Genomic DNA, 11,459 nt, shown 5'->3' on the forward strand with positions numbered 1-11,459 from the left:
TTTTAAAGTACTTTACAGGAATACCAACCTTCTGTTCAAAAACAGGACTAGTCATGTTGCGCAGATCCCAGCCACGAATCAGTCCATCTGAGCCTCCTGTAGCTAGGATATTCTGGTCATACTTGCACCAATCACAGCTCAGCACCTCTGCATCATGGGCTCGGAGCGACATAGACGGATGCTGGGGCATGTGAGTGTTCCAGACCTTCAGAGTTCCATCACCTGGAACAAGCAAGACTTTAATTTATGTGCACTAAGAGCATTAGAGCATTAAAGGTGACAATGTTAAATAAATGACTACCTTCTACACCACAAGACAGAGAGAAAATGTGAGGAAGATAAAAAGAAGAGAGTAAGGAAAGAGTGGATACAGGTACATGGTTCAATCTTATGGGAGGTTTACACAGGAATGGAAAAGACTTTGTTGTAAGATGACTTACCCTGATGTACCCTGAATGTTGGTGGATGATAATGATGAATAAGGAAGAAGAAAAATAAATCTGATCAGTTTACACAGATATTCTTGTACACAGTATCAACTTAACAAGTCAAACACTGTGATGTACCTGCAAGCATTTACTGAATTTGCCTAAACAGAATTCTATATTTTTCTTTAAGTTTCTCTTGAGAGAAACTGTAGAATTAGTAATGTCTAATTTTCTCTTAAGTCACCATTATTAACCATCCTCACACTATCTTCTGGCAATAACACTAACTGCAGTAGCTGATAGTGCAACATCATAAAAGTCTAGAAACAAGCAACAGTATCTGAACGTGCTCTGTGACTATTAATTATTTAATGAAGTTGTTTCAGCTACACACAAAATTAACAGCAGACAGATAGTAAGATGGTCATAAATGGTAAGAAGATAACGATTTAGAAAGAAGTAACTGTGACTTACATTAAGGATATGGTACTACCCCACCATTCAATTGGAAGGACTGAGGAAAACAAAAAAGAAATCACAGGCAGGATTATTGATAAAATGACTAAAATTCAAAACAGACACCAGTTAAATACAAGTCTACAGTTTTACCACTAGATCAATCTGCTTATACTTAGCATGTACCCTTGATCATAATCATAATTACCTGATACAGAGGCAAAGCATGATGGAACATGTGGAGACCACATTGCATTGTATACAAGTTGAGTGTGGCCTAGAAACGTTGCCAAGGAGTTTGGTCGATTTGGATCCCACTGTAACATTATAACATGACCATACAAACATGACAGTACTCTAAACATAGGTTTCACTCAAAATCACTGACATTCTGAACAGAATGCATGATAACTGATTCTGATTCACTGTTAACACTCATTCTGCTTTTGGGTGCTGTCACCATGTAGAAGTGGCCTGTGTTACAGGTGTCACAGATGAATATGCTGCCCAGTTCCACGTGGTGACCACACCCAAAAGAATGATCAACATTAAAAATATATGATATTTTTAACACTATTACTTACACCTAAAAACAAATAACAACACTCATAGTACAGAGTCTTCACACATCTAACATATACTCAGATGGTCAAAAAATAACATGATTTTATGGAATCCAAAATGTCATCAGATTGTTCACGAAACCTGTTATTAGCATGGTTCACAACATTGCGTGAATCATGAACCAGTATATCAACATAAAAATTTCCAGTGATACATACCCATTCTGCCTGAGACTGTACAATACAGATAATAGTCTATGAACCTAACAATTAATGGTACTTATAATCACCAGCTTGGTACTGCAGTCCCAAGATGCAGAGAGCACAAACTGTTCCTGCCTTGTCTGACTCCAGTCAACAGAATAGACTTCCTTCTTGTGTTCTCGGAATGTCTGAGGTGGAAGCTGCCAAAATTAACAGAAGCTTTATTTAGCTTCTGAAGTAACTTTACATGAAATTTGTGTCACTGTAAGTATTTAAATAACAACTTACTATCACAGATTAGTAGTAACTATGTCTAGTGAATCCTACAGAACAGATATAAAAGATAACTATGAGAAAGTTTGAAATTTTGTAAGTAACTTTTGCAACAAATGGTCATTAACACCAGGGCAACTAAATGGGATTTATATCTGCTTAAAAATGACATGATACCATCATGTCTAATACCTGTGGGCAACTCATATTCCAGAGCTGAAGTCCACCATCACCACTGGCACTGACTATGATGTTGGCATCAGTTTCACTCCATGCCACATCAAAGAGCCCATCTGACCACTGTGTACATGCAACTTCCACCAAACCACCATCAGGAACAACCTCTAGCAAAAACAGAGTGCCACCTCCTGCAAAATAAAAGCACTTTGTGAGAAGTTCATCATACCTATCCAGTGTTAACAATAACTATATTCTTTACCAAATTTCAGACATATTGTACAGTGCATCATAAATTCCTGAACAGACCAATGGATGAAGACAAATTTTCTATCAAAATATTGCACAATTCGGATATTATTATAAGATTCTATATTTACCAGCAAGTCCAAAGTACTGAGATGTTGCACAAGCAATCCTTTCTGGTTGGAATGGAGAGAAGCGAACGGAGTAACCATGGCGGTTTGGTGTAAGGAATGTTGGCATTGTTTCACGGCAAAGCCTAACAAAAGAACCATTAACATACGCATCTGATTTCAGTCTGATCTTCCCATTTAATCATAACATTCCATGTCTGTGAATAAAATACAACTCCTTGTCTTGTAAAACTGACACTATACTGCTCTTTAAAAAAAGGATTTTTGTACACCAAACTTAAAATCATGGGCCCCTTATATTTGACATCTACACTGTTAAACAATGGCTGAATCTCATGAAGATTACCAAACCATGTCCAGCAAATGCATTTGTCACAAAGAGAACATGACAAATAGCCTAAAAGGCATCAACAATCATTATATACGTTCGCAGCTCCTTACATTCCTAAGCCAATGTGCAACACACTCACCAGTTTTATTACACATTCACACCATTATTAGGGCTTTACTTATTTTGCATTTCTAGATGTGCACAGTAAACATTACAGCGTTAACTTTTGCTATCACATGTTCACTACTGCTTCAAATGCCAAAACTAAAGCGATTCATCAAACGACCTATAATCGATTACGCAACTCTTCGACCACAGCATAACCAACCTCGACATAAATTATCTTCCCTCTCAATAGGAAGTGTGTTAGATAGACACAACTGCTTGTTAGCTGAATTAAAAGAAAAATACTCTACAATTTCAGTTCTTGGTTACTGGGTAAACTGAATGTCAGGAAAAAAAAAAGTAAACCACATTCTCTTTTAAGAATTTTCCTTACGTGATGATGTTAATAGCAACGGCAAGCACCTCTGAAACGTCGGTACACTTCACAAAACGACGCGGTGCTACAACCCAGAAATCACCCATCTTCATAATCACTGGCGTGAGAACCTCAAATCCCACTTTTTATATGTCTTCGTCCCACACACCAAACCCGGCCCATCATAAATCGTTTTGACAATTAAATCGGTACAAAAAACCGCACGAGTCCACTTTCTAAGAGGATTTGAACTGTTGCTACCATACTAATTACCAGCGGTAAAAGCATGGTTTCCCATTAGAATCCTATCAGTCCATGCCGTTACTCAACGTGAGCAGCCTTATCTAAATTACATAGTTTGTTTCCTTGCAAACCGACATGAGTTTGAAATCATGTTGCTTATAAATAGACCCAAATCGGGTGACTCGCCACAAAGACAGCACTGAAAACTGGAGAAGTGCTGGAGAATTTTTGGAGAAGTCCTGGAAAGGTTCTGTTGAAGTCCTTAGGCGGTGGGTTTGATCTTGTGTTGTCAGTTAGGTAAGATTAGTTGAATTTAGATTGGTATAAGTTAATTTGGGTTAGGTTGCGTTATTTTGGGTTAGCTTGGGTTAGGTTAGGTTAGGTTATGTTAGGTTAGGTTTCGTAGGTTAGGTTCGATAGAGTTGGGTTGTTTTATGATGGGTTGGGTTGTGTACTGTAGAATTACTAGCGTGTTATGAGGTGGTTGTGAGGTGCCCTGGATAAGTGCTGGAGAACTCCTGGAGAATTTCCGGATAAGTAATAGGTTAGTGCCGGAAAAGTCCTTTTGACGATTTACGTAAATATTTGAGTCATAGTGAAGGGCTGGAGAATTCCTGGAGAATTTTTGGAGAAATTCTGGATATGTCCTAGGTTATTGCCGGAGAAATTATTTTGAAGATTAACTGTATCAGACCCAGCGAGCACGATCGGTTTGGGCCGCAGCGGTTTTTCTGCCGCATTGATGAAACGCACTGTGAGTGCACGTGCGGTAGTTTTACCGCTGCGGTTTTTCTGCCGCAAAATGCTTCACTTTCGATGCGGTGCCGTGGCCGCACAGCGGCTGGCGGCTGCAATGGAACGGAAGGAACCCTACGTATGGACAGAAGTCTCTGAAGCTCTACTGCCGAACTCGAGCAAACTTGACAAAAAATAAAAGTATCTGAATAATTTCTTCGGAAACATAGGCAGGTCCTCATATAACTTGTAAAATTGGGCGTTCAACAATCTTACAAGTGGACGGAACCAAATTTTATTTCTACGCCTTGCCCTTGCTCTTAGCAAAAACCGGACGCAGCGACAGTCTCAACAAAATCCATAACTCGAGTTATCGGCCTAGAGCACAGGCCAATTATCTTCATAAAACCCAGCTCCCAACTGGAAAGAAAACGCAGACAATGCGTTTATTTCACCGTTCGTGTGCAAAGGCAACAACAATATGCAGTTGTGGTAGTTTTACCGCTGCGGCAAAAAAACCTCTCGTGCGCGCTAGCCCTAAGTCTTCAGGAAGGTGACTTCTACCGCTGTACATACCCTCAGTGACGAGTTTCCAATTTTCGTTAATCCATAATGCATTTATTCCTGTACCTGAACCCATCATCCACAGATTCTCTCACCAATTGAATTTTCTCACTAAGCTCTTGATCCTGTTACTGACGAAGCCCCGCGGTGCCCGATATAAAGCTGGTTGCAGAGTCAGGGCTATTATCACTTCTGGTGAGAAGCCGGGTTTTCCTTCAGTCAACAGCTTTAGCAAACTTGTTCAGATTTCAGTGGTTAACAATTCATTCAAACAGCCCTACGAAAAACATCTTTAGAAACTTCTTGTAGTTCCAAGAAAAACTTCCGTTCTACAGCATTCATGTTTCCGCTACTCCTTCTCGCTTACGTAGTTGCGGTTAAGGTCTTTAAGAAAACAACTCCAAATGGTAAGTAAAAGCCATTTCAAGTGTTCTTGTAGTTGGTGGCTGTATCTTTCTTGTATCTGAATCAAATATTTTCTGCCACTGAAACCTAACAGTTATAGCTTGCAATTAACACTCGTACACCTACCTCCATCTTGTATTTGTTTCTTCAGGCAAGGTCACAGTGTATCTCGGTAAGAGAGATTTCATAGACCACTCAGACCATGCCGATCCCATTGATGGCATTGTGGTAGTCGATAGCGAATACCTCAAGGGTAGGAAGCTATATGGACAAGTGACGACCACGTACCGCTATGGGCGGGAAGAAGACGAGGTGATGGGCGTAAAGTTCAGCAAAGCACTGGTGCTGGCACACGAACAACTTGTACCATCCGAGGAAAAGAAGACAGGTCTAACGCCCATACAGGTGATGTCAAAATTTTTATTTGAGTATTATTTGCAACATATCCCTTTTATATTCATGCAGTCAGAAATAACTTAAGCGCACTTGTAGGGAGTGCGGAATATCTTTGTCGACAGTCTTTTATTTCAAATATAAATGATGGCCAGGAAGGGATACGCGATTTTTATATTTTAAAAATGCGATATTTTAATTCGATGTTGTCTTTTTTTACGGATTACCAGGAGCGGTTGATGAAGAAGCTGGGCCCAAATGCATACCCCTTCACGTTCAAGTTCCCCCCCAACGCGCCCAGTTCTGTGACGCTGCAGACTGGCGACGATGACACGGCCAAGCCCCTGGGTGTCGAATACAACGTCAAGGCCTACGTCGCTGATAACCCTGAGGAGAAGAGTCACAAGCGCTCTTCCATTTCTCTGGCCATCAAGAAGGTAACAAATCCTCTTTCAACAGCGTGTGATGAAATGTTAAGCGTTAGTGCCCCCAACGAGGGAGGTGCCACAGTCTAATTTCGGCCCTCACATTGGCGATTCTACTCAGATTTATCCTGGTATTTCTTTCCATGAAAAGTACTGGAAAGGTACATTACAATATACCACGACCGCTTGCTTCCACACTCTTCACAGTCTATCAAAAGAATCATCATATCTTTCATATTTTGTGAACGAACAAATATATTCCTGGCATTGTGAGATAATTTTCATAAAATTGATACAAAAAGGATTTTAAATGTTAGATAAAAAGGTTCCACTTTTGAGTCGTCATTTTTGTCTCTCTTTCTTGTTGATTCGTCTTTACTTTCACTCTCATTCTTGCAGGATCTCTCACTTTCATTTTCTACGTCACTAATTTAACAATATTTACGCTCGCCGCAGTTCTTACATTTTTCATTTCTATGTCTGTGACTTCGTGTCTATTGCCGAACAATTTTATTTACATATTTTTAAAACCCATCGACACTACTTCGAACACATACCCAACGATCAGGCTGACTAGGCTACTCCACAATGACTACTCTCGCCATTTTGTGAAGTGGTGGATTTCTGTGTAGTACGATTTATTTTAAGACACAATCCCGGCATTCGTCTGGAGAAAAAACAACGAAGATGCGCAGTGAGGCTGGGCGATAACTCAGTGCTTAGGCCCGGATACTTCGTAAATACATATCTACAGTATTACAGTTACGTCAAAAGCAAAGGCAACTTTGTTCCTGATGCTCAATTAAACACCACGACAATGAAGACACATGGCGAAGTCGACGTTCTTAACCTGGAATCCAGATTGAGATGAGTGGTCTCGACCCTGCCGTTTTACTGTCGGGGAAGGAGCGACAGGAGGCTGGATGAACCCCACAGCCAGTACGCACAGAGCGGTGGTGAAGATAAACAAACCTCTGTCCTTGTCGGGAGTCGAATCCCAATATTCCGACTCGTAACCTAATCATGGTAAATGAAAATGCAGAGTACGGTGGCTGGTAAACTCAAATATCCTGGATCAGAATTTCATGGTTTGGCGTAATATTTATAGTCGAATGTCAGAAATAGGGTCCTCAGCCGTCTCCCTTCAAAAGCGCAAAAGCTCTCTCACCCAACTTTGCAATAAATCGTTTTACAGCTACAGCACGCACCTTCGAAGCGCGAGTTCCGGCTCCCCAGCTCCGTTGCCAGCAAGGGATTCACGTTCTCGGACGGCAGACTAAACCTGGAGGTCACTCTCGACAAACACACGTATTACCACGGCGAGAGGTTGGCCGCCAACGTCGTCGTGACCAATAATTCGCGCAAGTCGGTGCGAAACATCAAGGTAAGACAATCTTTAACGCTTCTCACATGTGAGTGAAGCCACTCTGACGCTAGCCTCTTGCTGCAGAACAGACGCAGTGATCTTCAGGCCCACTCTTACGGAAACTATGTTTGCCCAAGGTGTACGTGGTCCAGCACTGCGAAATCACGATGGTGAAGGCTCAATACTCGCGGAACGTTGCCAGTATGGAGTCCCGGGAGGGCTGCCCCATCACACCTGGCACTTCCTTTACCAAGGTGTTCTACTTACTGCCCCTCGCCGCCAGCAACAAGGACAAGCATGGAATAGCTTTGGATGGTTACCTCAAGGTACGTTCTCTTCACTATTGGCATCTCCGAGGACTCTGCCACTGTGGAGCATAGTCCTACCGGAGAGGTTAAGAGCTTCTTGTTACGTGAATTTTTCCAAGAACTACAGCGCAAATTAGAGTTTTAAGTGCACAGGTACTGCTGCCTCCTCCATGATGTGGAATGTGCAAACCCCCACAGGAGTATACACAACTGAACTCGTTGGTTGACTGGCTAACTGATTGTTCTCAGGATGACGACGTGAATCTGGCCTCCTCCACGCTGGTCGCAGAAGGAAAATCCCCTTCTGATTCTCTTGGAATTGTCATCTCATATACCTTGCGCGTGAAGCTGAACTGTGGTACTCTGGGAGGCGAACTCGTCACGGACGTGCCACTTAAGTTGCTCCACCCTGCACCGGGTGAGTAACCGCGTTCCTCAAGTTCGTAAATCTCCAAAGGTTTCAGGACAATAAATTATTCACTAAGTTGGACATTGTCCAGTATGTGGTACAGTTAATATAACACGACGCATCGGAAATCAGAAATTGTGTCTCCCTCCACCTTTAAGTGAATGGCTGTCACTACACTAGACATAAGTGATTACCACACAGATTTAGTGTTAAAAGATTCTTGGTTCGTTCCTGACCACCTGTATGCTGCAGGATTATACTACTATGTACATCCCAATCCCCACTTGTTACTTGCTCGCCTTTCACGGTTATCATTAAACCTCACGTGGACTAATAAGTTAACCTTCAGAAAAGTTATTGGTCATGGGAATAAAATAAGACTGAAAAATATATTAGAGGTTAACGACCGCCATTTCGCGTCCGTTTCAGGTACAGCCGAGCGTGAAAAGGCGAAGGCACTCGAGAAGAGCAGGAGCATCGAACGATCGCACTGCGAGAACCCCCGTTACGTCTCCGACGACGAAGACATCGTTTTCGAGGATTTCGCGCGCTTCAGCGAACCTGAATAGCAATCTAGCAGCATGAGATTTCACGACGGTGGTTTGATTTAAATGAATCCTATCAGAGGATGAAGCTACTTGGCATAGACCTATTAAACTCCACTTCCCTGGTTATTTATTACTGCGACAATAGAAACATTTATTCCGGTCGCATGGAACCTTCCGAAGGCCATGAAATATAACACCATTTTAATTGCTTTTAAATACGTCACCAACTTATTCAGTGTTGTTATACAGATAATAAAACCATTTTTACCAAGTAGAAATTCGCCTATGGAAATTTCCGAAGGCTACAATGATCAATATCGTCAGTAATCTGTGATAGTGGCAAAAATATAAACTAACAACATTCGACATCACAAAGATTATTTGCCAGAATGACAAGTAGAAGAAACTCGTAAATACAGTAAATGTACATAAAGCTTATCGACTAGACAACCATTTAAATAATTAATGCTTGATATAGACTATGAAATTTAGTCAATATTTTGGTCATTCTGACATCTGATTCGCCTTCCCCTGTGCTAGAACTACAGTCTAACACACTTTTCGACTTTAGGAATATGCAAAGAATTAGCTAGAATCCTTATTAGCAAATAGAAGATATTAAAAAATTAACGTAAAAATGGGAAAATACAACAAAAACAACATAAAAATATAAAATTAAATTTGTAGCAACTCCGAAACAGGTAAAAACTCAGAAGAATCCAAACACATAAATACGATTAAAAAAAATTATGGTAATTTTGCAGGATTGGTGCAACTGCTCCAATGTTCTCGTACAACCAACAATTGAATGAATACCAAAATACCAATATAATACTAAATTACATGCATATAAAACGACCTAGCTCACCATGCACTAATAAGACTCAGATAACTCTAACATGCTCCTTACATACAACTTCATAACTGACCACACCCCACATCTTGGGAATTAAATAATTTTCAGCTGAATCAAAAATAGATCTGAGGAGGCCAATGTGTTTTAAATCTATTTCGAAGTCGGGTGGGGGCACAAATCCTGCAATTTACTCAAAATATCTCTTCTTAAGCACGTTAACACTTTAAATAAAAATGAAACGCAAAGCTCTTGCCAGAAGTGACATATCTACTAATTGTACACTGTAGAATGAAACCTACCACCACTTAACTGGAATTCAGTTTTTCCTGCCGTCATTTTTTCTTCAATAGCTCTGAGTTACTTCAAGAAACTAACAATTGATTTGCGATATATATTCCTGTGTTTCCTCTGTTACTCTTTTCATTGAGTTTAATGTAATATATTAAAGATTGTTTACCTTATTGTAATTGTTTGTGTAAATGAAATAAAAACATTCCTTAGCCGTTAGAAAAGATTATTTTAAGAAATCTTCCTTTGATCGCAGATCACTTTCTCTTCTACACATTATTAAATATTAGCCCACTGTAATAATTAATGTTTTTTTATTATCAGATGAGTATCGGGGATTAGTCACAGGGGTTTGCCATCCGAAGCGTGAAGCTGACCTCCTATCACCATCTACTGTTACGGATTAGAATGCTTGGATTTTTAACTCCACTATTCTGTGTTACTTAACAGTAAATAAGGAATATATTTGTCATTATTAGGCTGTATTAATACTTTCGCTATTTGAGACGGTGCTATGTGTGTGAGTACATGGAGGAAAATCTTCAAGTTATGTAACCTGAAAGAACCTAAGATTCGCACTGTGTTACATCATTGCTTTTCGTAAGTAGTTAATATGATATATGCAATATATTTTATAAAATTTTGAAAGTTGATGGTCGGAAAATTTCTGACAAATAGACGTAGGTAGAAGGATACTAATATCAAAATGCAATTTAATAAAATAGTGAGGATGTGAACTGGATTTGTCTGACTTAGGATAAGGATAAGATGTGAACATGGGGAAAAAGGTAGGGGATTTCTTAGCTGAGTAATAATCAGCTTATCAGCAAGAACTCTGCTCCGTAGAATTAGTCATGTGTTAAGCAGTATTATACATGAGGTACGTGGTATTAAACATATATTAAAATTGGCCGTCAATCACAATATAAGATAATTAAAAGATTAAAATATCATTTTACGTTCCATATCGAGTACTCGATTTACATGTGGAACATTTACGACATGTTTCGGCTATATATAGCCATCATCAGGTGTTATGTTATAAACTTTTTAACTGAATTACTGATTTTTACTGATTTTTAATGATTTTTAGTTTTCATTTTTCTTATCATGTTCTCGTCCTTCATATTGTATCTTCATCCGTTGTTGTGTCACAAGTCACTAATATGATTGTATTTCGTAGTGATGCCAATGTTGTGTTTATTGGACTGTGAAGTAAAGGTTTCAATACTATTAATGAAAATTGAATATAGAAAACAAAATAAATAGCTGATTGACGGCCAATTTTAATATATTTTTAATACTATTTAATAAATCACAATATGACGCACCTACAATATCTTATGAGGTACGTGATAAAACGGACGAGAAACATGTTCCCTGTGTGCTCACCACATTAATTCTGCACAAAATATAAAAACTCACAATAAAAGCTTAAATCTGTTCACGGGTTTTGTAAGCGACGATTGTAAGAATAGAACAAACGAACTAAACTTGCAACCTTGAGACTCTTATCTGAACAAGAGACATAATATAATCATAACAACGCGTGCAACATCAAAACCGTAAAATCGAGATGATGAACGGTGATGAAAGCAGCGAAGTGAAAAACGCCTCCGCGGGATCAGA

At 39.6% G+C, this 11,459-nt stretch overlaps 2 protein-coding genes across 7 annotated transcripts in view; one reads left to right on the forward strand and one right to left on the reverse strand.

Moving 5' to 3' along the window:
* Positions 1 to 11,459, reverse strand: part of Pex7 (peroxisomal biogenesis factor 7) — a 43,962-nt gene that overhangs the window by 4,157 nt on the left and 28,346 nt on the right. For 3 of the 6 annotated variants that reach the window (XM_022077055.2, XM_022077056.2, XM_022077058.2), the window contains exons 3-7: positions 2,482 to 2,603; positions 2,117 to 2,292; positions 1,738 to 1,851; positions 1,093 to 1,201; positions 29 to 222 (exon numbers count right to left, since the gene is read on the reverse strand). In XM_022077055.2, coding sequence (XP_021932747.1) covers positions 29 to 222; positions 1,093 to 1,201; positions 1,738 to 1,851; positions 2,117 to 2,292; positions 2,482 to 2,587 — 699 coding nt within the window. In that variant the 5' untranslated portion in view covers positions 2,588 to 2,603. Of the gene's footprint in view, positions 1 to 28; positions 223 to 1,092; positions 1,202 to 1,737; positions 1,852 to 2,116; positions 2,293 to 2,481; positions 2,676 to 2,948; positions 3,134 to 11,459 lie in introns of those variants that run through there. The other 3 variants (XM_022077057.2, XM_022077054.2, XM_087355014.1) reach the window with 3 other exon arrangements.
* On the forward strand, positions 5,011 to 10,059 carry Arr2 (arrestin 2). Its single transcript, XM_022077053.2, has 7 exons — positions 5,011 to 5,239; positions 5,389 to 5,642; positions 5,861 to 6,067; positions 7,251 to 7,439; positions 7,559 to 7,747; positions 7,979 to 8,147; positions 8,568 to 10,059. The coding sequence occupies exons 1-7, from the start codon at positions 5,173 to 5,175 to the stop codon at positions 8,705 to 8,707; spliced, it is 1,215 nt and encodes a 404-aa protein (XP_021932745.1). The 5' UTR covers positions 5,011 to 5,172; the 3' UTR covers positions 8,708 to 10,059.

Source organism: Zootermopsis nevadensis, unplaced genomic scaffold (genome assembly GCF_977971745.1).
Source record: "Zootermopsis nevadensis isolate Lab colony 2312 unplaced genomic scaffold, Znev_1.0 Znev_ptg000024l, whole genome shotgun sequence".
NCBI lineage: Eukaryota > Metazoa > Arthropoda > Insecta > Blattodea > Termopsidae > Zootermopsis > Zootermopsis nevadensis.

Bases quoted from the DNA above. Each gene is read 5' to 3' on its own strand.
- Arr2 (XM_022077053.2), top strand. From the start codon at position 5,173: ATGTTTCCGCTACTCCTTCTCGCTTACGTAGTTGCGGTTAAGGTCTTT. The intron at 5,643-5,860 runs GTGATGTCAAAA...ACGGATTACCAG, and splicing joins CAGGTCTAACGCCCATACAG to GAGCGGTTGATGAAGAAGCT. The intron at 7,440-7,558 runs GTAAGACAATCT...TGTTTGCCCAAG, and splicing joins AGTCGGTGCGAAACATCAAG to GTGTACGTGGTCCAGCACTG.